General features: G+C 42.9%; 1 protein-coding gene and 1 long non-coding RNA gene across 2 annotated transcripts; one reads left to right on the forward strand and one right to left on the reverse strand.

The window, feature by feature from the left end:
• Window positions 1-5,076: 5,076 nt before the first annotated feature.
• Window positions 5,077-11,870, forward strand: LOC144326963 (uncharacterized). The gene is made up of 2 exons (XR_013391901.1): window positions 5,077-6,935; window positions 8,310-11,870. It is a non-coding gene; the product is annotated as an uncharacterized LOC144326963 (long non-coding RNA).
• STC2 (stanniocalcin 2) lies at window positions 10,724-26,492 on the reverse strand. The gene is made up of 4 exons (XM_028717756.2): window positions 25,693-26,492; window positions 23,159-23,301; window positions 19,816-20,027; window positions 10,724-14,971 (listed from the first exon to the last, which is right to left on the reverse strand). The coding sequence occupies exons 1-4, from the start codon at window positions 25,847-25,849 to the stop codon at window positions 14,578-14,580; spliced, it is 906 nt and encodes a 301-aa protein (XP_028573589.1). The 5' UTR covers window positions 25,850-26,492; the 3' UTR covers window positions 10,724-14,577.
• Between the last annotated feature and the right edge of the window lie 225 nt (window positions 26,493-26,717).

Genomic DNA, 26,717 nt, shown 5'->3' on the forward strand with positions numbered 1-26,717 from the left:
TAAACTCTGCAGTTTCCAATTGTCACCATCTCTTTCTAATATCTCCCAATATTTTGGCCAGTTGGCCTCCATATTGGCTCTTTTTCGGGCCTTAGCCTCTAGGGGTGACAACCACCTCGGAGTTTTATTCTCCAATAAGTCTTTATATTTTGTCCAGACATTAAAAACTGATTTTCTGACAATATGGTTCTTAAAAGCCTTGTTAATCTTAACCTTATCATACCATAAATATGCATGCCATCCAAATGCATTATTAAAACCTTCCAAATCCAATACATCCGTATCTTCGAGAAGTAACCAATCTTTCAACCAGCAGAAAGCTGCAGCTTCATAGTACAACTTTAAGTCTGGCAGGGCAAAGCCCCCTCTTTCTTTCGCATCTGTTAATATTTTGAGTTTAATTCTGGGCTTTTTGCCCTGCCAGACAAATTTTGAAATATCTTTCTGCCACTTCCGAAAACATTCTGTCTTATCTACAATCTGTAGTGTCTGAAATAGAAATAACATTTTTGGCAATACATTCATTTTGATGGCAGCTATTCGGCCTAACAAGGAAAGTTTTAATCTTGACCAACTATCCAAGTCTCTCTTGATTTCTGACCAACATTTTTCATAATTATCTTTAAATAAACTCAGATTTTTTGCTGTTATGTTCACCCCTAGGTATTTAACTTTTTTAACCACAGTTAGTTCTGTCTCTTTCTGAAACCGTTCCAACTCGGTATCTGTCAAATTTTTCCCCAAAACCTTAGTTTTTTGCTTATTTAATTTAAATCCCGCCACTCGACCAAAGTTTTGAATCAGTTGTAATACTCTTTTCGTACTAGATTCCGGCTCCTGTAATGTCAAAACTAGGTCATCTGCAAATGCCTTAAGTTTATATTGTTTCGCTCCGACCTGAATCCTTTCTACCAACCGGTCCCCCCTGATCATGTTCAACAGCACTTCCAGAACCGAGATAAACAGTAATGGGGAAATCGGGCAGCCTTGTCGTGTACCTTTTTCAATTTTGAGCTCTTCTGTAACCACATTGTTGACTATCAGTTTGGCCTTTTGCTCTGAGTATATTGCCTCAATCCCATTCTCAAACCCCCGTCCCACTCCCATTTCTTTTAGGTTCCCCTTCATAAATTTCCAAGATATGTTGTCGAAGGCTTTCTCCGCGTCTATAAAAATTAAAGCTGCTTTAGTATTTATGTTTGTTTGCAAAAGTTCCAATATGTCTATAATGTTCCTTGTATTAGCGAACATGTGTCTACCCGGGAGAAAGCCTGCCTGGTCTTTATGAATTATCTCACTTAAAACTTTCTTGAATCTACGTGCCAAAACATCTGCAAATATTTTGTAATCCACATTTAGAAGGGAAATGGGACGGTAGTTCTTAAGTTGTGTCTTTTTGGTTTCCGACTTTGGTATCAATGTGATAAATGCTTCTTTCCACGATTCTGGCGCCTTCTTCCCCTCCATTATTTCATTACTGACCTCCAACAATGGCTGTATCAAGTAGTCTTTCAATGTCTTATAATAGTTGGAGGTCAGTCCATCTGGTCCTGGCGATTTGCCCTGTTTCAAACTCTGTATGGCCTGCTCAATCTCTTGTCGTGTTATTTTACCATTCAGAATTGTTCTGTTTTCTTCTGACAGCTTTGCTAGTCCATTTTTCTCCAAAAATTGTTTAATCTCTATTTCGTCTTGTGGCCCTTGAGTATATAACTTTTTGAAGTATCTCTGGAAGCACTTTCTGATCTCTCCGGGGTTCTGGATATTCCTTCCTTCAATCTCTAAGTTTGTTACCGTGTTTAATCTTTGTCTCCTTTTCAACTGCCAAGCTAGCAGTTTTCCACATTTATTGGCCGATTCAAAAGTTTTTTGTTTCATTGTTTTAATCTTCCATTCTATTTCCTGATTTATCAGCTTAGAATATTGTGCTTGATAAAGTTTAATTTCTCGCAGAATCGGCTGAGACTTCGGATTGGATCTTAACTTCTTCTCTAACTCTTTAATTCTTTCCAAAATTTTGTCCTTCTTTTCATTTTGTGATCTTTTCTTTATAGAATTCTGTTGTATCAAGAACCCTCTCATCACAGCCTTACTTGCGTCCCAGATAGTTCTTTTTTCCACCGTAGTGCTCATGTTGACCTCAAAATAGTCCTTTAAGGTTTTTTGGGCCTTCTTTGCAATCTTTTGGTCTCTAAACAGGCCATCATTCATCTTCCATCTAAAGGAGCCGGTTGGGATCAGTGTCATGTCCATTCTCAGTGCATTATGGTCGGAGCATGTCTTTGGGCAGATTTCCACCTTTCTGATCTTAGGTGCCAGACTTCTAGTTATCCATATTTGGTCGATTCGTGTCCAGGTCAATTGGGCTTCAGAAAAGAATGTTCCTTCTCTTCCCAAGGGGTTTCTCACTCTCCAGATATCAATCCAATCCATATTGTCAGTCATTTCAAAAAAAGGTCTTAGGTAGTCTTCCTTCTTTAGTGATGTTTTGATTCTGTGACTTATCCATATTCGTTGATACGACCCCATTCATATCTCCCATCATAATGATGTTGTTGTAGTCCAGATAATCCAGCATAGTCTCATGCAGCTTCTTGTAGAAATCCGATTTTCCTTCATTTGGAGCATAGATTCCTAGTATCAAAATTTTTTCTCCTTGGTACTGTATTTCTATTGCCAAAATTCTTCCATTTTCATCTTTAAAAAGAAATTTTGGTGAAAGGCTCTCTTTTGCATAGATCACTACGCCTCTCTTTTTAACTGTGTCCGAAGATATAAATTCTTGACCGAGTCTTTTATTTATTAACACTTTTCTGTGGAGCCTAATCACATGTGTTTCTTGTAAGCATATAATGTCCAATTGTTCCTTTTTTAAAATATGAAAAATTTTCGCCCTTTTTTCCGGACTGTTGCAGCCATTTATATTCCAGCTCAAAAGCTGCAGAGCCATCCTGGATAGATCTGGTTATTCTTGCTGGGGTGGTATCTTATTCTCTGGTCCTTTAGGGTCCGAGGGGGCAGGTTCCCCTGGAGGTTCGGGCACTGGAAGTCCAAGTCCTTTATGGAGGTCTTCTCCGTGTGCTTCAAGAAACTTGTCTCTGTCTTCCACTGTTTTGATTTTAATCTTTCTCTCTCTGTAGGTAAAAGATAATCCTTGAGGAAACTCCCACCTGAAGATAATTGCGTTACTTCTTAGCAATCTTGCTAGTTCCTTGTAGTCAGATCTAAGGTCCAGCAACTGTTTAGGGATATCCTTGTAGATCTCAATTCTCATACCCAAAATGTCCAGTGACTTTTCGTAGTGCAGGCCCAAAATCTTATCCCTTTCCTCCTTGGATCTCAATATTATCAAACAATCTCTGGGCTTCTCTCTCCTCCTGAGTCTTCCAAGCCTGAAAGCAGATACTATTTTAAAGTCTTTTTCCTCTAACTTCCAGAACTTGGAAAATTCCTTGGTCAAAAATTCAATTAAATTATCTTCTTCCACTTCTGGTACTGACCGTATCCTCAAGTTGGCCTCCTTATTCCGCAGCTCTGTCATCGAAAAATAAATCTGATGTTCTCCAACTTGTTTGCTGAGTGGTCTTACCTCTTTCTCAAGTTCTCCTACTCTTTGGCTAGTGTCTTCAGCCAATTTCCGATTTTCACCTACAGCCTCCTTTAATTCTCCCATAGCTTGGGCATTTTGTGTAACTTGTCCAGTCAATTTGTTCAAACTTTCTGTGTTCTGTTCAATTTTAGCCGTTTGCAAATCGGCCTTTTTGTCCAAAGCCTCCAATTTTTCAAAAATTTTCTCTAAGACAGAGCCACTTATTCCTGATGCCATATCCTCCAGATGCAATTCCTCTGTCTCTCCCTCCCCTGGCTGCGTCAGGGAAGGCACCTCTATCTCAGGAGGCAGAGTAGAAGGCAAAGCAGGCACAGATGATCTACGCTGTGAGGCTGCAGATAAAGTTAAAGTTGTCTGTTTAGCTCTTCCTCTTTTCCTTGTGCCACTCATTCCAAAGTTATCTGTAATCCAAGGTCAGACCAAGTTGTTCCCATGGGAAAATGAAAGCCCAGATGCTATGGTCAGGCAAAAGCCAGGAAAAGGAAAGTAAAACAAAGTCACTGCTGTAAGTCCAAAATCCTCTAGAGGGAGCTTAATATGTCTTTAGAGAGAAAGTTTAGTCCGATTCAAGTTAATAAGTCAAATTCCACATCCAAAAGCCTCCTTAAAGTAGTATTTTTTAAGCAGAGTATACTTAAGGCAAAACAGTGTCTCTAGCAGTGCCAGGCTACAACTGTTTCCAAATATCAAGTCCCTGCTCAGAATGTTTCAAAGTTTAAATTCAATGTATCCAAAGTTGCAGACTGGTGCTCAGTCAGGCAGCTCCAGCACCTGGGGTTTTTATTTAATTTATAATCCACTAATTCAACAGAAGAAAGGTATCTTTAAATCCAAAAATCCAAAGATCAACAACTTAGCATTTTTTCCAAGTCCAAAAAGCAGTTTAAATGGGGGTCAAATCAGTTAATTAAAGCATCGCTCTTTGTCTCCACTCCTCCTGCACTTTGCTTTAAGGTTCAGTGTAACGGGAGACGGACTTCCTGCTTGTCTCCACTCCGTTTTCAGCCAAATTTTAACTTTTTAAAAAAGTTTTAAAAGTTTCAGAAAGTTCTCAAAAAGTTTCAAAAAGTTCTCAAGAGTTTCAGAAAGTTCTCAAAGTCCAAATTACTCACGGGTTGTAGTTTTCCAGGTTCAGAAAGTTGCAGGAAGAAAGGACAGCGCTGGCCGGCAACAGCAACGCGGCTTCACTCCGCTGTTTGCGCAACGACCCACAGCGCCGCTACCCCCTCCGCGATCCGCGACCCCTTACGGGGTCCCTTCAGCGTTTCGGGGGCTGCTTCTGGCGCCCGCCGGGTCCCAAGACCACAGGCTTCTGCTACCTGTGGTTTTCCTGAGTGGGTCTCCGCTTCGCCGTAGCGGACGACCCGTTTACAGCGGAGCTTCCTTCTCCTTACTCGGAGAAGGCAGCCATTGCCGATCGCGCCGCCTCCGGAAGTCGATGTACTGTTCAATTTAGTCCTACTTAAAGTAAAGGTAAAGGGACCCCTGACTGATAGGTCCAGTTGCGGACGACTCTGGGGTTGCGGCGCTCATCTCGCTTTACTGGCTGAGGGAGCCGGCATACAGCTTCTGGGTCATGTGGCCAGCATGACTAAGCTGCTTCTGGCGAACCAGAGCAGTGCACGGAAACACCGTTTACCTTCCCGCCGGAGCGGTACCTACTTATCTACTTGCACTTTTACATGCTTTAGAACTGCTAGGTTGGTAGGAGCAGGGACCGAGCAACGGGAGCTCACCCCGTCGCGGGGATTTGAACCACCAACCTTCTGATTGGCAAGCCCTAGGCTCTGTGGTTTAGATCACAGTGCCACCCGCATAAAGTAGATCTACTGAAATTAATGTGCTTAAGTTACTCATATTCACTAATTTTAACGGATCTGAGTAGGATTAACTGTGGCTGCAACCCAAAAAGAACCCATGTTTGAAAGAATTTTGGACTGTGGCCCATCTGTACTATACATTTAAAACAGTATCATACCACTTTAAATAGTCATGGCTTCCCACAAAGATTCCTGGGGACTGTTAAGGATGATGAGAATTGTTAGGAGACCTCTATTCTACCCCTACAGCTACAATACTTATGACTCAAACATCCTGGGAAAATTATATTTCCCAAAATACCTAACACCTGGGATAGTGCCATTATTGAGTGCTGGAAAAGGAGAAGGTACAAACTCTCTGGCTCATTTTTCATCTGAAGAACTGTCAGGGACATGATGCTCACTTAACAATGCAGCCAAGCATGTTTAACGGAACAAAACTGTATTATGAGCCCGATAAGCGTGAACTTTGGTGACATCACTGAACAAATTAGTGAGTTCAGATTACCGAAGCCTTTAAATGAATGATTTGTCAACAGGAGGGTGAAGAGTTGAAATAATTGTCATACAGACTTGCAGGGGTGAGGCGTACATGTTTCAAGTGCAAAGCATGGTGCAAAACAATGTGCATAGAACTTGAAATAGGGTCAAAACGATGGTGTTGAGCAAAAAAAATCAACTTCCTGAAGTATATTTCCCTTTTGGTTAAAAGGTTTTCTTACACCCAGAAGGACTTCTTGGCTTTCTTTTGAGTTAGAGTTAGATTTGCCATGCAGTTAGATTCAACATGTGGACATAGTAATAGAGGACTTGGCCCTTACATTGGGATAGGGGGGCTCATTGTCACTGGTAGGCCCTCAAAAGGTTGTTCTGCCAAGTGGAGAAATCTAACAAGCAAAAGCTGATGGTAACAATGTGGGGCTCTGTTAATGAAACTGTGTTGTGCTGGTATCTTTTGTAGGATTCCAAGGATTAGTGGAAATAGGGGGCTAAAAACACACCCAAGGACTCTGTTCCATATCTTCAACAAGTACTTGTCTTAGGAAATGACGGTCCATTGCAGCCCCCATGCAATAATAGGTTGCATTTGGTATAGGGCTGCCGTATTTCACAAAGTGAAAATGCGGACACAAAAGTTGTTGAGTTGTTGTTGTTTTGCAAAAACCAACATTTCCGATATGGGTGACATTTTAGCAACTGTATTAGCTACACAACAAATATTAGACATAAAATACATATACACAATCAATAAGGCAAATTTAAGCACTATCATAGCATAACCCTTGCCAGAGCATTCCGTTCTTATGAAAGGTCATTCTTGGAGCAGGATTCTCTCTGTCTCTCTCTGTTCACAAGGTCTGGGTTGGAACCTCTGTCTGCGTTGAGATCTACATTCTGGTCTCTTGGTCTCTATAGTGCTCCAGTCTCCCAAATTTATATTATCTGAGCACTGGAATATGACAGCCAGGAGAAGTACCAATGGCATCATCACGTACCACTCTAAGGTATGTCAAAGAGTTGGCAAGCTGTCCTCTTCTATTATTAGCTCAAGAAGCACTAGTCCCTGTCATTCTCATGGCTTTGATCCTGTAAACCCATGAATCAATCATCAATCCTGGCAATTAGCCCAAAGTGACCTCATGGCCTGGTAAGGTAAGGTTACCTCACTGCCTTATCTCTATAGTCAAAAAATAAGCTCATCTTCCATTATATAACACCTACACATAAACACAACCGAACAGGCCAAAATATTGTCTATTATGCAAATTCAGGCTCTTATGGAAGCCATCAATAAGGCACCAGGGATATAATTTTTGGATACCACTTATCTCTTCGTAATCAAAATACTGTATACTTCCACACATTTCCATCACACATTAACACCAGACTCCTCCTCATTGAGGTGGATTAAAATACTACTTTCCCTCATTGTACAAGAACATTGTGGTTTCCTAGTCTTTGCTGTTCTAAGGCATGATCCGTTTTTGCACTGGAAACCCATGAAACAGATTTTTTTTTTTTTATTTGCAAGGAAGGCAGACTCTGTTTTTAATTGAATTTCCAGCTCAGTTCCAAGCCACAATTTCTTTAGTAAGAGACCATGGTATTTGTAGAAAATCTCATAATTTAGGGCTACAGTCGTAAGGCTTTGACGGAGGTAGGGATTCAAGTCCCTTGTGGCTTCTGCATAATGCCTCATCTTCAAATTCCTGAGTCATGGTTTTCAATCCTTGGTTGTGAGGTTTGGATTTACACATCATGTCATGCTAACATAGGAGTTTTTACACTAGTGAAACAAATATGACAAGAACCAGAACGCTACCTTTTTTTTAGTTTGGGGGCAACCCACTCTTTCCCCCTGTCTTCAGTTGCTTAGTGAAGGCTTCAGTGGGGAAGTCTGGGGACTGTTTTTTATGGTTGCTAAGCAACTGTAGCCATCTCTTCCCTCTCTGGCATTGTCAAAGTGGCTGACTATATATGGAACAAAGGGTAATAATGGTTAAGAAGATGTCTAACTTGGGTAGCAGCTATGGCAGAGGTGCCATGTGGGAACGAACAGTTCAAATGTCATGGAGATATGTAGCCGGGCCCTTACTGCTTTAGAATCATATCCAATGTTTTATTGTTATTTATTATGCTGCTTACATGTCAAAGTGGCCTCTGTAACAGGTAGCTGTGGACCTCTCCTAGGTAGTACACCTTCCTGTATTTTTCATGTTCCTGCATTATTTAGGCTTTAAACGCACACATATAAAACCAAACAAATTACTGAAATGTTTTCAGAAACTAAATGGAAGCCAGTGCATTTGACTTCTTTGTGCATAACTGCTAACACAGATATTTTTGCATTATTTAGGTATTTTTATATTACTTTGCAGACTCGTTCCCTTGAAGGAAAGGAAAGACACCAAAATTCAGCCACTCCTAAGGTAGAGCGTGTACAGAAATAATTCCCTTCATTCTTCCAGGGACAGTTGGAGTTGGCCGAATCTAACTCTACAAACTGGCTTTGGGCCAAGGATCAGAACGGGTGATATAAGAACAGCTGCAGATCTGGGTCTCTTTCCCTTCTATTCTCTGTGGTATCTACTGCAAGCAATGCACCTTATGCTGTCATCACACAGTGTGTCTCCCCTACCCTGCCAGCTGCTGATGTCAGGTAGAGACAATGAGACACACAGTGAATGGCCAACATACAGTTGGCCCTGGAGAAGAAACTGCTTCTTCAACCACTACACAGTCAAACGACGGAATTTGCTCCCACAAGATTTAGTGATTGCCACCAGCTTGGATGGCTTTAAAAGGGGTTAGATGAAATCACGAAGGATAAGGCTGTCAATGGGTACTAGTATAATGTCCAGTATCAGAGGAAGGATGTCTGAATTGCTGGGGAACATCAGCAGGGAGAATGCTATAGCACTCATGTCCTGCTTGGAGGGGAGGACCTGATTATTAGCCGCTGTGAGAATAGGATGCTGAACTATATCGCCCTGTGGTCTGATCAAGGTCTCTTACATTCAGAACCCCAAACCAAGGCTTGCAAAAAGCGCTCACAGAAGTGAACAACACATGGCAAGTAAGTCAGCTTCTCATCTTGTTTCAGAAATCCTGTAGCTTGGCTAGGGACCATTTCCTACTAAGGTCTGTCACCATATATCTGGCAGGAAACATTCCCTTTCCTCTTTATCCAATGGCTAAAACTAATCCATGGAGGATTATGCATATAAACTGCGGATGGCAATGCACCTTAAGCATGAATATGACAGGTCATAGTTTCCTGCAAATCAAACTTAAGCTTGCAAAGTCCCATCTCATCCGAGGGTTTAAATTGGATTAGTTATTTTTAAACCTCACAGAAGGGGCATTAAAATGTGCTTTTCAAGCAGCCATAAGCAATTCCTGCCGTAGGGCATTGGCTGCTCTGCTCATAATTCCTCTCCCTATCCCTTTAAATAACCCCAAGTGATGAGACAGAAAATAATATGCCAAGGCACAGCAAGGCACTCTACTTGCCTTTGCTGATTGTTGACTTTAGAGAATTCAGATTTCACTTGTGGGTGGGGGTTTGTTTTGTTTTACAATCCAGGATTTGCTGTTCTACCAGAATTCAGCAGGATATATATATATATATATATATATATATATATATATATATATATGAAACCAACAACCCTCAGTCCTACCCATAACTCCTTAAAGATATCGTTACTGGAATGAATATTCTAAAAAGTTGAAGGTAGCATGCAACTCACCTAAGAATCACCAGGTTATAAAACCACCTAAATCCTTTCCTTCCTTCCTTCCTTCCTTCCTTCCCTCCCTTTCTTGTTACATTCTGATCTGGAAACCACTGTTGCCATTGTTAGCTTTGAGCCCCTCCGCTACTCTGCAATTTCTGGCCAAGTTAAGTAGGGGCTCCAGTTTAACTCTTACATTTAATACCTTGGGTTTGCCATGCCGTATCTCCTTTGCAATTGCAATATCAAGACAAGAGCCTCAAGATTTGATATGCGCATTCCTGGCAAAATGTGTCCACATTTGAATACCCACCCTATCCACCCACCTGTTTTTATGGGAAAAGTACAACTTTATAAGTGTCTGCAATTTTTAGGGAGCTTCCTCTTCCGCTTCTGTGGATTGAATTATTCCTTTTTCTTTCCATTTTAGCTAGATGTAGACTCACAGAAAATTTTATTGTGGAGTTGGTGCTACTCAATGGATTTTTTTTTCACAGCAGCCACATGACATGGTCCTCATCAAAAATACCATTCCACATGGCCCCATTTAATCAGGATTCTGTGACGGAGTCTGCCCCTTTTTGGATTGCTTGCTTGCTGGACTCAGCACCTTTTGGGATTCCTAGCTTGCTTCCATAGAAGTTAGCCAATAGTTAAAATATTCATAAACCCCAGGTTTCAAAGAATTAGCCACGGCTCTAATGGGGACACCTGTTTTCTTCTTAAATGTTTTCAATGATCAACCCTATATTCACTGGTACTGGACCAAAAGAACTGAAAGATTTGTTGCCTTGCTGACATGGGATTTCAAAGGGATGAGCTTAACTTTTGCATACAGATCTCAAATCCAACTTTGCACTCTGCATGCTCCAAGTTCAGGTATACCCCATCACTGCTCACCTTCTCTAGACTTTTGGTTTGTCTTTCACACTTCCAGACTAAGGTGTCTGTACTGAATGATTTGCTCCTTGCATATTTGTAACTTGGGTGTCTTAAGAGCAGCACACATATATTCTGCTTTTCTTTTCTGTGCAATAAACCAACCTTTTACTTCCTGGTGTGGCAAGTTCTTTATTAGGCATAAGGTTTAAAGGTTTACACACATTTTAAATGGATGCACGTCCTGACTCCACGCAAAAGGTTCCATTCCTCTCAAAAGTGCGCATTGGATCGATACATGTGGTGGACACATATGTGGGTTCAGATATGCATCTTTGAACAGTTTCTCATTGTACAGGAGCTTTAGGCAGACAGAAGTGTAAATTACTTTGGCTTGCTCCAGAGCCCAGCATATGAGGCAGCCTTGCATCTACTCTGGAGTTAATGGGAGGGTCGCATTGATTCTGCTCTCCAGATTTGCGGGAGGGATCCCGGTGTTGTGCTAAGTGGATTTGTCAAACCTGTTTGAAGGGATAGTAGCTCTGTACTGAAATGAATGGAAACTGTAAAGCAGTAGTAATGGACGTTTTCCACCAGTCTGGCATGATTCAGCCAGTTAAGCACTTTTCAGTTCTGCTTTCAAAGGCTGAAATGTATTCACTTAATGACTGACCTCCATGAGTTGTAGCCAACTACGCCCAACTCAGAGTAGACACACTGAAATTAATGAATTCAAGTTAGTTAAGTCCATTAGTTTCAATGGGTCCTCGCTGTATATGACCAACATTGGATACAACCCAGCAAGATTATAAAGGCTGCAATCCAATGTCCATTTTCCTGGATGCAAGTCTTGTTGAATGCGCTGAGGACTCACCCACCCTTCTGCTTTTACATTTGCCCCGCCGCTTTCCCCGGGAAAACCTGCTCCTTACTGCTGAATCTGAGCAAATGTCAATCCACAAAAAACCCCATTGACTTTTGCTAATTCAGCAAAAAGTGGGTTTTTCTGGGGGAAAGTGTTAGGACAAGCAGAAGTGTGGCCAATCCCTGTGATTTACTTCTGTGTAAACAGGCACTGAAGTATACAGCAGAACTGCTTAACATTAATTGCGCTATGTCCATAATTTTAAAAGAACTTTTTGTTGTTGTCACAAGTTATGTGGGTTAAAATATTATTGGCTCCTTGAGTGGACAGCTGATAATTTGTTTATTTTCAAGAAGTAAGGCTATACAGATGTCTTGACAAAACTATCAGGTTAAATGCACTTGTTATCTGTTAGAAATGAAAGTTAACAATAAATAAGTGATTTATGCTGTCAATAACATTATGGAGTGTATAAAATTATATTTCCCTTGCTTTAAACAATAACAAAAATCTACTAGTGGCATTAATATATACAACACAGGTCCTGAAATATATTTAAATTACCTTAGCCAGCAGTGCTCAGATTTATTATTTTTAAATGGAGAAACTATAATAAATAGAAACATTAAATATTTACAATAAAAGAAAATGTGGAATCAGTAGGTGAACACATACATCCAATTTTCATACACAGAGGGGGGGAAAGGTATTATATCCACCTCCTCAAAAAACACCTGAATTTCCTTTGTGTAAGCTATAAGGGGAACATATATTTACTGAATGAAGATAAATTATATGCATGCTGAGGTGATCGGTTGACAGACATTCAGTGGTGTCTCTGTGTTTTGGTTCCCATAAGTAAATCTGACTTCCATAAGATCCAATTAATGACATGAAAATATAGGGGCTTGATTTTTTTGGGTTGTACCTATGTAAGCTGATGGTATGGTGATCATTTCAAACAATTTTACATCAACAAGGGGACCTCATCTATATTGTTGCTTCAGTGGGACCTGGATTCACTGCTTGACACAATCACAAAAGTTGCCCTTGTTTGAAATAGTGTAAATAAAATTCCCTGGCTGCATGAACAATTCTATTGTTCCTCAAGGGAGGAAAGGCTTATACTATGTTGTTCCTGGTCGAGTGAGGCTAAGTCCTACAGCCAGGGCTAGCTTTACATATGCAATGTGCATGAATGCACATGGCCATGACTGGGGAAGTCCCTGCACCTAGGAGGTCGGTGTGCAGAAGAAGCCACTACACTGGGATTTCGTTCTGATAGTGCCTTTCCGCTGAGGGAACTGTCGCCAAAGCGTTCTGAAGCCACAGGAGCTATTAATGTAGCATTACCGTCTCTGACCAAAACCTGCTTCGTCAATTTAAGGACTACTGCAGTCCCTCCCATGCAATGTAGTGTCCTGAGTGATCTTAGTTAACGATAGAAAGAGATTTATTTAGAAGATGGAATAAAGCATATTAACTCTGGATAATAACAGAGATTGTAGCCCAAAATGCACTTAGGAGAAGCAAGTTCCACTGAAATATATGGGAAGTTACTTCCAAGAAAATGTGGCTGGGGCTGAGGTGTCAAGATGAGTTAAGCTTCCTGTAGTTAACCTGATTAAATCATTGCACGGTGCTGGGTTGCACTTATTCTACATCACCATTTCTTTGGCAACACACACACACACACACACACACACACACACACAACCTTAGAGCACAGAATTTCTATAGCTCAGCAAACATTGTGGTCCTGCTTTCAGGGAGAGAAGCCTCCGAAAAAAGAGCTTCGTGTCTAAGCAAGTTGTAGCCTACCATATATACGCTGTACAGGAAACTCGCATCTCACACGAGGGCTGGGTTTCAGCGGTTGTAGAGTGAACCCCTGGAAGCCCCCCCCCCAGGGTGGAGGGTTACGTATCTGCTTTGGGGAGGAGGTGTGAGGACTCTGGCAGTGTCCCAAAGCCCTTCCACCACCTTCTCAAAGCACACCTCCTTCGGGCTCTCTGAAGGCTTGCCTGCCTTTGCGAAGGAGGCATGAGGGCTCTGACAGGGTCCTAGAGTCCTCACTCCTCCTTCCCGAAGCCTAGTAAGCACTTGCCCAGCTTTACAGAAGATGAAGAAGGGCTCTAGGACCCTGCCAGAGCCCCTATGCCTCACGCCTCCTTCCCAAAGCCAAGTGCCTGCCTGCCCAGCTTAAGGAAGTTTGCAGGCGTAGGGAGGGCTCTGGGATGCTTCCCAAAGCCAGGTAAGTCTGTGATCGCAGCTTTGCTCAGTGTGTTTGTGCGTAAATAAACAAATAAATAAATAAAAGGAGAATGGGTTCCCCCTGCTCTCCATTTCTTTATTTATTTTCCCTCAGCCAGGCTCGTGCAAGTGAAATAATCATAAGATGCGAGTTACCGGTATTTGGGAAACCCACTGCAGTCAGAAGCCAGGTGGATTCTTTTATGATTTTTTTTTTTGGGGGGGGGGGGAGAAAAAAGAAATTGGCATGATTTTGAGTTGGTTGAAAATGTCCTTGTCCAGAAACTGATTCCCTCATCAGCCTATTTCCTAAGGAAACTGGAACAAAAAGCAGAAGAGGTCAGCTAAGAGCCACCCAAACTAATGCAAGGGACACTTAAGGCAGGTGGTGTCACTTAGACAGGATCAATGGCTCAGACAGACAATTTAGTTTGCAATTCCAAGGTCCCCTATGCAGAGCTCTGTATCTGAGTTTCTCTGCAGCTGATCTGGAGCCCTCATTGCCTCTAACAGAGTGGAGACTATAGATTATTTTCTGCCTTGAGACTCAATGTTGAACCTGGTCTACACGTTCACCAATTAAAATGTGGGCAAATCCCTTAACCACCACCCCAAACCTGCATCTAAAATCTTCCGTTTCCCCTCTTTTTTTTGAAGAGATGAAAGGATTTACATGAATACATTTTGTTGCACCTACACATTGAATTTGCTGGATACAATCAATAACCAATAGCTGTTGCTTTTCCTCTGTTACTTATAATACATACACTGTCACTGCCACATATCCCACAATGCCCTATGCCTGACACCACCCCTCTATATTGTACATATTTTGGAATGCCCCTAGATAAGAAGATGAACTCAATGGAGGAAGGTTCTGGTGCAGGGGGAAAGAAGAGCTACATCCTCCTTTCACCTCCGGATGTCAGAGAAGTCAGACAGTTCCTCTGCCTGTTCGACAATCCCGTGAGCCGCTTTGGGACTGTGGCTCCCAGCTTTAGTGCGGGTTTGGGCATTCCCAGGAAGCCTGCTACCTCTCTCCCCTCTGGTGTTGCGGGAGCTCTCTCTGGCGTCCGGTTCAGGGTGGACTATAATGTCCCCTTGACTAATAGAGGATCTGGGGACTTCATTTGGCTTCTTCTCCGGTTCAAGGGTGAAATCTCCATGTGGGACGGAGGTGCAGAAACTCAGGATAGAACACAGGCTGCCCCAGCTCTGTTCACACTGGGCCTGGACGCTCCGAGTGATGGCCTCTCTAACCTCCTCTCCACAAGTGAGCAAGGTGTTCACTAAATCAACATACGGCCTAGGAGAGAAAAAAATAAATCAGAAGAACGGAAGGTTACGGCGAAACGGCAGCTTGAGTAGTTCAATATACTTCAGGCCTGACCCCAAAAGACAAAGGCAGCTCAGCAGCCCCACACTGAATTGCGGTTTCCTACAACCCTGTTCTTCAGTTCCAGTTCAGAACAGTTTCTAAAAAGTTTTTTAAAATAACATTAACAATAGAAGTCAGGTTTAAAACAAACAAAAGTACAGCAACAACAAACCCTCAGTGTAAATCACAAAGAAAAAGACTTGGGCAGATCAAAAGGTGCAGAGAGGTGATAAGATAGTGGTTTGGAAAGTATTAGGCAAGCCTTCCTGGAGAGAAATCTTCTATTGTCAGAGCAGTGCTCCCAGTGGAATTTGGGTGGGTTCTGGTTGTTGGAAATGGTACAGGAACTAGTCCCCCCAATATTATGAGAATTGCACCAGTTATTGGAGCCATATTAGCCCTCTTCAGATGCTTCTCTCCCTGAAATTGAGATCACATGGAGACAGAGAGTGGGGAGAGATGCTCACCCTGTGCCAGCCCCTGTCCCAAGACCATCAATGTGTTGGGGGATGGTGTTAAGTGTGAATGTGTGGTGGTAAGTCTACCTAAATATGAGTAGGCAGCCACCATGAACTGGAATCCATAGAGGTACAAATTCAACAGGCTTCATGCATCCAGGCCTTCCCTTGAGACAGTGGTGGGCTTGTGTCAGGTGTAATAGTGGGGCAAGCACGTGTGGCTTCAGAAAGGGCTCCTGTGTTAGGAGAACCATATCCGTTTACCATATTGCTGCCAGGCAGCTGCAGTGTCTGTTACACATTACTTCATCTCTGAGAAGTTGGAGACTTCTTGTGAAGTGACTTCTTCCACAAAATGGCTGGTGCCTGGTTCAAACTCCTTCAAACAGATTGATGAGGGGCAATACCCACCACCTCCTCTGGGTCATTACAATGATGGAACACAGCCTGCCCCCATTCTACGTAATTGGCTGATTCTGGTAGAAAAGGGAAATATCCACTGCAATATCAGAATAAGGGATTGTGGGAAATGTTTATCCCATTGAAATTAATGAACATGACTACTGTCTCCCCCTTTCAATGAATACACCTACTTTTTACTCATGAGAAACCACTGAAGGATGGACAGAACACTAAATCTCTTCTTCGTCAGCCTCCTCACTAGTCTGGGTAAAATTCTTAGTTGCCAATGGCAATCAGAGGAGTGGTTAAGGCTGGGATAAACTGTACTATGCATTATGAAGTGGAATAATTCAATGTGGAACATAGTGCTTTGACTATTAAAGCCAATGACTGTTAAGTTGTTAGAAACCACAGCAGATGTTTCCTATGGATATGCTTAGATCAGATCTGAGAGGCAAGCCTATAGTCTTGACAAAATACCTTCAGGGGCAGAGAAGTAAGAGTGTTTCCCCCTAGCTGTTATTTTCAAGTATGACAGCTGGTATTAAACCCAGTTGGCAAACATAGTGCTTTTCCTTTACCATTTGTGTTATGAGAATGTATATGTAGGTTTGTGGTTGCTCCCTTGTCTCCAATAGTATTATAACCACCACCAAAAATGGATATACTGTATTACTTGATCATCTAAACACCACTGGCATTTTTGTCAACAGTATTTTTTTAACTGCTGTAACATAATATCATACTGATTTATTCATAGCAGAAGACTTTTAGTTTCTAATGAGCTTAGCTGCATTCCACATCTGTCATACAGACAAGCCATAATATTCGATTTGAGGATCACAAGGAATTTTCTTTTTTGTTTTAAGTTGTGGCAACCAGTCACGTTGTTCTTGTTTCTACTGATTAGCTACCTCCTTTCATACTCAAATATCTATATGATTATTTCAGAATGTACAATTTAGATTTGGATTCTGAGCTTTCTTTGAGAACTCATTCATTAAAAAAGCTCCCAGTCCTCATCCTTAACAACCATTTAGGCTGCAGTCATATACTCATATGGAATAATTACTGCAGCCCTGGTCTCCTTTGGGAAGAAGGGTAGGATGGAACCTTACCAACCTTGCCACAGGGTGCAGCCACCCAGTTCTTTATCCATTTGTACCTCCTTTGGCTATTACTGGCATGGGGTGTCATGCATGATCTTATCTGGCGCCCAAACAACCTGGCTGTAGACCACAGTATTGTGACTGTTAACATCAAGGTGTGCTAATGATTACATAGCAAAAAAAATTTACAAGATTAGTTTAGAAATATCAAATGTGTTTCTCATGATTGTGGTGCTGACAACTGACACAAAAGAACCTACGAAATGTTTGACTATTCAACAGTTGAAATTTTTATTCACAAAAATAAAAAATTTGAGGAGGTTGGCGTTTGATTCCACGGGAGTGAAGATATTAAGGGAGTTGACACTTTTCAGCCATTTCCAATAACAATTGGGGAGAAAAAGGCCCCCCATTTTGCATCAAGCTGTGCATCACAGTGTTCAGTATATTGTGTCTTATGCTAGGCTGAAGAAGAAGAAGAAGAAGAGTTTGGATTTGATATCCCACTTTATCACTATCCTAAGGAGTCTCAAAGCGGCTAACATTCTCCTTTCCCTTCCTCCCCCACAACAAACACTCTGTGAGGTGAGTGGGGCTGAGAGACTTCAAGAAGTGTGACTAGCCCAAGGTCACCCAGCAGCTGCATGTGGGGAAGCGGAGATGCGAACCTGGTTCACCAGATTACGGGTCTACTGCTCTTAACCACTACGCTGGTGGTTCTCTTAAAAAAAGAAAGAATATAATTTGAAAAACAATCATTTCTTTTCTCTTTACTTCTAGAAGTTCAAGTTTATTTTCACTGGACTATACTACTTCCACAACAGCTCCATTCCTGAACACTACAAAGGTCTCAATCCTGTACAGAATCCCAGAAGGATTAAAAGCAGGATTTTGGGGAGAGCTGTTCCTTCATAGTGAATTGCTGTAAACAGTAACTGCTGATTGTTACACTGAGTAACAAATGCTTCCACATTTTAGAGAAAAACAGCTGTCAAAGCTGCATTCTTTTTAAAAGCATATCCTGATCTGAATAAGAAGTTGAACTAACACTGATATATTCAACCTAAGACAGGTTTTAGAAGTCCCTTTGTTGCCATTCTTGAAGCGGGAGAAATGAGCTTTTAAGAGAAACGAGAAGTAAGTGGAGCGTTTGTTTTGGCAAGTTAGATATTAACAGTACGGTCTTTGCCAACCATTCACCAAAAATTGACCTCACTAGGATTCTGCAGGTGTAAAGTTAGAGTATGTTCTGAGGATTTGTGTGTTTGTGAAGCCTGACATTTCCCCTTATAATATATAAGCCAGTTGTGTGAGGATACATTGCACCAACAAGAAGTATTGGGACAAATCTAATTAGGGTTCTTTTTGCATGCCAGCACCACCACTCCCTTTCATCTTTTAATTTTAAGAAGCAACGTATATAATTTTTTGAAGATACAAGCCTTGATTTCAATTAAAAGACTGAGCATGCCATTAATAATATCCACACATTCCTTCCCTGTTCCAAACTGGTTTTCCAGGCTGTGGTCCACACAGTACATGTGAGGTAGTTGGACCACCTGCCATCTTTCCACACTTTTATACCTGTGTGAAGAAGGTGTTTAGAAATACGGTAGAGAGATCCAGAGTAACCAGAGTCATGTTTACAAAAAACAAACAAAGAACAACAATTACACCACAGATGCTATACCCCAGAATAAAATCTGTGACAGAAGCATTCACAGGATGTCTTTTGGGATAGTTCTCAAGAGGTATGTTTTTGATCTTGGGCACTTGAGGGAAAACCCCTAAGAGCAACTGAACAGAGTCAAGAAGCTTCCCTTTGTAAACTGCTTTGACCCCCCCCCCCAAATCAGGTGGTGTATACATTTTATGAAATAATAAATACATCTGAGGTCGCACAGACATTCTGTAGATGGTTAAGAAACCACAGCCCATATATTACAACAGAACAGCCGCACCCAACCCCTCCAGATGCTTGGGACAACTTCCATTATCCCCAACCATTGGCTGTGCCAGCTGGAGCTGAAGACAGTTGTACAAAATATCAGGAGGGCAGCTGAACTAAAAAACCAGAACACACTAAATTTAGTGTACCTAGTTCAAATGCAATGTATCAATCAGTCCCCAAGTACATCCAAGAAGATACAAGGGATAAATCTGGGAGTGGCAGCCTAGCAAGACAGTAGGAAATCCTTTTGCAATGCCATTGATTTCTTTCTGTTGACTAAGGGCTTATCCACATTAACCTTTAACGCTCCATGACTGAACGCTGTTTCGTTTCTGCCCCAGGCTTTCCCCAAGCAAAAACCTGCTCTTTAGCATTCAACTGGAGCAAACGTCCATTTGGGTTTCCTATGGATTGCTGTTTGCTGCGATTGAGCTTTAAAGAGCGGGTTTTTATGGGGAAAACTGGAGGGGGGAAAAAAGGAGCTCAGACACAGAGCTTTAAAGAGCAGTCTGTGCCTTGAAACAGTGGAGGAATTAAGTGTGGATAAGCCCTCAGGCACCCAGTAGTGTGCTATCCTAATGTACCTGCTCGTTGCCCTCTCTCTCAAGGCTCAGTTGCATCACCAAAGCCTGCCAGTGGTTTGGAAATGGTCCCCGTGGCATTTCTTTTCCCGCTGGCTGTCCCTACACTCCCAGGTCAGTAAAATTAGGGTATGTGCAATTCCGTGAGGACGCACAACAGCAGGCTTATCATGACTGGAGCGTCCCTGGAGCAACTGGTGATAACACAGAGCGGGCTCCCCATCTGAGCTGCCCTGCCACCTCCCACTGCAGTAGCCAAGCTCTGACTTACTCGTGCTGCAGCAGGTCTTTGAAGTGAATCATCTCCACCATGACCTGGACGTTCTCCTTGGCTGCCGAGCAGAGGTCGTGCTTCTGGTAGCATTCTCGCTGCAGCTGTAACACCATCTCCTTGATGGCAGGGCACTTGCGGCTGATGCAGCTGAACTTGTGCCGTAAGGCGTGAGCCTTGCACCGCAGAGCATCTTTAATGAAGGATTTTCCCTGAAGAAAGACACACAAAAAAGCACACCAAGTCTTCATCTCCATGAAGCACCACTTACAGCTGAGTTGCCACCTCTTCTCCGGAAAGCCTTCAGAGTTACACGTCACAGATTATTAATCACATACAAAAAACCCCTAATGATATAAGGCCTTTCCTATAAAAAGTGGCGTTACATTTTTATAAATAGGCCTATGAATGTTCTGAGATCACAATACGCTAGAGCAGAAGGCTGTTATGGGGGAAGACTCCCATAACCCAAGCATATTTCGTTTATTATTTATAAATCGGTGTCTATGAGATGGCACTAAACGTATGTGGCAATAGATAGAAAAGGCCAAGTGTGGCTAAGCAATGTTTTCAAGTTGCAAGGGCATGGAGATGCAACACCCTACACAACCCTCTGCCCCTCCCCATAGCAAAGGTCAACGTGTCATTTTAGTCTTCAGAGACACAGCTTCTCCAGCACAGTCCTGTGTGTTTACTTGACTTCAGTAGTGCTTACTCTCAAGTAGGTATACAAAGGAACTGTGGCCTTACAGTGCCACCTATGCATGTCTACTCAGAACTAAGTCCCTTGAAACCAGTGGGATTTATTCACAGTTAAGTATCTGTAGGACTGCAGTCACAACCTGTCATTATCTATTATATACTTTAACAAAAGGCTCTTCGTCCTTCACCCTGCCTATCCGTGTCAGTCAAAAGAGACCTTCTGTTAGCGTGAAAAAATGCAGCATTCAGCATGTCACAATAGCATTATGGCATTAGTAGAAGCTGGAGGGCACACCTTCCACTCTGAAACTTCCAAAAAGGCCTAGTAAGCAGGGTTAGATTTTGAAGATAAAAAATGCCTCATACTATATGATCCCTTATCCTTATTCTGCCCTCTTTTTCTGCCATTAGGTTTGAAGTCCAGTCATGCTTCAATGGTGTTAACAATTCTTTGGATAATTGGTCAGCAGTTCTTCTCCTTGGTGAATGACAGGCAGCTGGCAATCCTCCTACATTCTTCCCATTCCTTAATGTTTCAGGTCATCTGAGCTGATGAGCATTTCATGTTCTGTACACCATATAGGGCAAACACTCTTTTAAAAATTTGACTCAAATTTTACCAATCATAGCAGTTGAGCGTGAGAACGCAAGTTCCTTTGGTTTGGCGTTTTCTTCATCACAGAACAATGCCCCCCCCCATTAAAACGATGAGAGGGCATTTGAAGGGGGGGGGATGCTCTTTGCTGAGTAATGCACCAATATTCCATATATTATTTTCATTTTGTAATTGCTAAAGCTATACCTAGATGAAGTTTCAATACTTGAAGCAATTCAACATAATCTAATTCAACCTGCGTGGGCATCAAGGGGGCTGGAGAATGTGGAGAATTATGGCAATGGACCATAATGGGAATCCTATTGTACAAAGTATAATATAAAATGAGCATTTCGTTTTCCGTTCTTAAAAAAATATATCAAGGGAAAGGTTTTCAAAGGTGTCTCAATATTAGAAAATGGGTGATAGATTCCTATTCATTTGAAAGGAAGCAGGCATCCTTACATGTCTGAAGAAGCAGCTTAAACATTTCTAGAAAGATTTGTTTTCAAGTCCAAAGTGAGGAGTAGCCTTGTAGCTGAGCTGCACAGAACACCTTTGTCTGCAAGACAGCTCTCCGCCCTACCCACGCTAAGAGCCGCTAGCCAGGGGTTGAAATCTTTACACATAAATATATGTGTGTGTGTTCTGTAAACTGCCTAGTCAAGCCAAATGCCACAGACCCATCGTAATGTGCTCCTTCCCTCTTTCACTGAAATTGGAGAGCAGCTGTACAAGACATAATAACAGGATGCTTCAACGATGTACAAATGGTTTGGAGAGAAAAGGTCCCAAACCCAGGCAAAGCAGCTGCAGACCTCCCCAAACGAATAAACCGTAAGACAAAAAAGCAGGCACCCCCTGAAAAAAAAAAAAGGCAATGGAACAAGCCAACTCCCCACTCAGTTTAAAAAACAAGGTGCCCATGGTTGCCATGTTGGGAACCCAGGCACTAAAAGGATGACAAATGGAGTTATTTAATTATTGACTCTGCAGGAGGTTCTGCTTGCCTCAAGTGCCAAACTATTTTGAACTAGGGCTGTTCACTAGCCATCCTTAGAATTGCGAGGTCTGCAGATCCAGGCTGTGATTAAAATAAATCCTGTGTGTAAGAAAGAGCCATGCATGAAGCTAGAAGGATATCTAGATGCTGTGTCATAACAATCTCCACTATTTGAGGGACAACCCCTTTAAAAAGAAGAGGAATTTGGATTTGATATCCTGCTTTATCACTACCCTAAGGAGTCTCAAAGCGGCTAACATTCTCCTTTCCCTTCCTCCCCCACAACAAACACTCTGTGAGGTGAGTGGGGCTGAGAGACTTCAGAGAAGTGTGACTAGCCCAAGGTCACCCAGCAGCTGCATGTGGAGGAGCAGGGAAGTGAACCCGGTTCACCAGATTACGAGTCTACCGCTCTTAACCCCTACACCACACTGTGGCTTAACTTTTTGTCAATGGGAAATGTTATTCTATATGGGTGTATCAGTGCAGTCTTTGGTTCCTGGGCTCAGCAAGCAGTTGGTAATGGAAGTTTGTTGAAGGATGCTAGGTCCTAGAACCTCAAGTCAAGAACATTACAGAGCAAGTTAACGTCTGAGTGAAGTGCCACCAAATTCAATGAGGTCTACTCCTAAGCAAGTGGGTTTGGGAATACACACCCATTGCATTAAATGAAGATGACTTCTGAGCCACTGCACAGTCTGTAATACAAGCTGTCTTTTCAAACAAGTGCCCCCATACTGTTTCACCTAGCATGCTGTGGAATCTCCATATGGTGTTTTTCTTCAGCTGGTGGGACTTGAAGTGGACATGCAGTACATATATTGGGCTACTAAGAAGGAGTGACACGTGTGTGTGTGAAGGCAAGATGTAAGTTTAATAAGAGACTTTATGAATGAACCTTCTGTGTTATGAACATCCCCTATTCCAAAGGTGTTTCAGACTTGTTCATTTTTGCTGAAAGCAGAAAATGTGATGAGAAAAACAGAACAAAACAAAATCTAACAAAACTCTGCACTGTTTATTTCTGCAGCATTTATGCTTACCTGAGCATCAAATTTTCCAGCATTGTGGAGGAACGTCATGCAGATCTCATGTAAGCCTCGGATCTCACAGGAGTTGTTTTCAAAGCACTCAAATACACTGCACCCCACATCACCAGCATTGACCAGACAGTGCTGTATTTCAGCTGAAAATGAACATCCATCACAATGCATGTTTAAAACTGGAAAATATACTAGAAGGTGGAGGTTTTGTTTTGCTAACAGTATCATCATTTCAAGAAAAAGGGGAGAAAGTGCATGAGACATACATTAACTGTCCTTGCCTTCTACAGAAATTAAGAGACAAGCATTTAGTTACAGAAATGCAAAGTCAGTGTTTGGTGTTCCCATTCTACTCAGAGCCATTGTCTCATGTGGCAAATCTGATCCAAAGAGCTCTTAAAGCAATATTCGCAACAAGGTTTCCAAGATTCTTGTACCTGAAGATACTGAGAAAGTGAATTGTCAAGATTTTCTAATCTGAACAAGTGCCTTGATGATTGGTTTACGGTTGGGCCCATCTCCCCCAGATTACTGAAGTCAATTACAAAACTCCTAATACAGTATAGCTACAGGAAAAAAGAGTCTTTTTGCTACAAGCTTTTGCTGCACTGCCATTTACCACCCCCCCAATATTCATTACACATTTGCAATTCAGTTGTGCACACGTTTACTTGGAAGTAAATACTGTACTACTGTGTTAAATGGGGCAAGTATATGTTCCACTGAAACCCAATTCAGCTACCATAGGACAACGTTCACACGCATGCATGCAACAGTAAAACCAGCCAGCTTTTCCTTCCATGTTTTGTGCAGATTATTTAAACATTGCCAGTAAACTTCAAATACTGATAATGTGTTAATGTGTGTGTGTACTGATGCAGCTGCTGAGAAGTCTAAAAAATTCAAGTCAAATAGCACTGTGACATTTTAAGTAAAAGGGAAAGGTTTTGAGTGCCATATAGATAGCCATTGCCCTAGTACACATTTATGTATCACTCTCTGCAAGCTATTTCCAGCCTTTCTCATCTAACCCTGGCAGCTCAAGGCACGGATCCTTCGATTTTCATTTTATATTGCATACACCGCTTCTGGGTTTTCTCCAATGATGAAGCAGTTTATAAAAAATATAATTAAAATACATACATGAAAGAAACTGGGCGTTCCTTAAAAGGGCACACAGAAGCCAAGCTAAGAGAGAGGGATCCTGGTTAAGCAAAATAAATAACAAGCAGGTAGGAATTCCTCCTTTTTTAAAACACTGATTGGACAAAGGGCCAGAAGACCCAGAGCCGGATTTTGCAGCTGCATCTCCTATATTTCCTTCTCAAGGAAACCTCACTGTACTGAATTCTATAGACACAGGAGAAGCTGTGCATAGCAGATGGGGAAAAGGGGCTCTTTGTCCAACATTGTGTAAGTATGCAGCTTGGGTGTGTGTGTGTGTGTGTGTGTCTGTCTGTCTCTCTGTGTAGGTGTTCCAAGAGGCCAGATGTAGTGCTTGTGTTGGGTAAGATGCAAATGCGGTTCCAATCACACGTCCTGGCCTCAGATTCACATGTGGCACTTGGGCATTCCTGCATGTGTGTGTTTTAATCAAAGCTTTGCAGCAGCAAATTCCGCTACAGTTAAACCTGGGGAGAACTGGAGGGTGTGTGTGCTGCTTCCCTCTGTTTCTTTCAATTCAGGCCTGGCAGGTTTCCTCCAAGGAAACTGCACTGCATTGTGACTTATGCGACCAGTATGCATTAAAGAGATCACGCGCAACCCCCCCCCCCCCACAAAAGAGGGAAGACGGAAAAGGAGAGGAAACCCCCTGTGGTGAATTGCATCACTGCACGCCTCTCCTGGCAGGAAAAAAAAATAGAGAGAAAGACTCAGCAGTTCTACTTAGGTCTGCACGTTCCAAGTGCTCTTTTTCTTTCTCAATCGGCTCCTAAACCTGCGCTCAGGAAGCATCCTTTGTACCAGCAAGGCGGTTTTTTCTGCTGTTTCCTACCCGCCTCCCCTTTAAGACTTTTGCCTCCGGAATCTTGCTGAAAATTAAAGGATGGGAGAGAGCTGACCAGTATGGAACGTGCAAAGACACGCAAAGGACTAGTCATTAAAATCTTTTTATAGCAAAAGGGGGGAAAAAAGGAGTGAGCAAGAGAGAGTGAGAGAGCGAGCAAGCACGTATTCTCCTCGGCTTATAATTATTACCTGGTCTAACTTTCACTCTGGTCCTCCCCGTCTTCTGTCTGCGATGAGCTCCTTTTGCCTTACTTAGATGGCAGCACAGCTCGGCGGTCTGCAGTTCCAACAGGGGAACAAGCACGTGCGCTTCCAAACTACAGGAAGCCTTTTTATTTTCTAAAAAACCCGATTTCTGCTCCCTCCCTGCGATGCCGTGCCTCTTTTGAGCCTTCCACGCTGCACAGGAACGCAGCACCCAGAGAGCCAGTTCCCCGAACTTAAAATGCCGGTTTGCTCCCCTTCCGAGTTTAGACTCACATGCCGACACGGTTTGATGATACTGGAAAGGAAGCCCAACATACCTGTGTTTTGCAAAGACAGGCGCCCTTTTTGCTGAGGCGCTCTGTTATCTTGGGCACCATCCGGAGGGTTGGTGGCTTCCGTGCCCACCACCGGATCCAAGCTTGCAAAGACCAAAGCCAGGGTCACGAATTTCCCTAACCACTCTGCAGCATGCATGGCCCCGATGTCTACGCCAACAGCACTGACCGGAGGAGAGCTCGCCCTCTCTCTTACACACACTTCTTTGCAAGGAAAAAAGTGTGCGCGCAGCGTGGGGTGATCAAGACGAGAGATCCCGGATCTTTCCCAAGCCTCGCTCGGAGCGTGCGATCGGCGCTGGTACAAGTGCGAGAAGTGGCCAGGAAAGGGAACGGATGGTGCCTCAAATATCCCTCAAAGCTCCGGTGTCACTTGAATGAAGGAGTCGAGCAGATGTTGTCCGCCAAGCCGACCAACCGGAGCCTCTCTTTCACTCTGACACCACGCTCGGGGGGCGTGGCCTGCGCTCAACTACTACACACTCCAGCGAGCAACTCCGGAGATCTCGGGACGGGAAAGTCGCTGCAAAGTGCAGCAGGTTGCAAAAGCATGCACCGGCGAGCGTGGTCCAGCGAGTGGATCGCGCTCCCGCCTTCCTGCGCCTTGCAGCGTCCTCACATTCCCAATGCGGAGCGCTTATTTGCTCGGTCGTTAGGAAGTCGATTAAAGGGGGGGGGGGAGGCGACGCTAAGAAACAAAAGCGTGGCTCTGCAAGGGCAATAGCTTGCAAGCAGCAGCGGGAAAAGGGAAGGTCTTGCAGGCGATGCGGACGGTGGGTCTTGCAAGACTCGCGCTGCTAACGGGGGGTGGGGGGTGGGAGGGGTTGCATGAGTAGTTTGGAAATCGGGCCAGGTCGTTTCCGTGATGAATTTAGCGATACCTTTTGCTAAGCACCAGCAAGACTCGCTGCCTGCCTGCCTGCCGGGCACCGTGCAAGCGCGTCTACGGTATGTATGGCTCACGCGGCAACCGAGCGAAGCCTGCGAAGATCGGATTTCGAGCAGGC

This window comes from Podarcis muralis, chromosome 2 (assembly GCF_964188315.1).
Source record: "Podarcis muralis chromosome 2, rPodMur119.hap1.1, whole genome shotgun sequence".
Taxonomy (NCBI): domain Eukaryota; kingdom Metazoa; phylum Chordata; class Lepidosauria; order Squamata; family Lacertidae; genus Podarcis; species Podarcis muralis.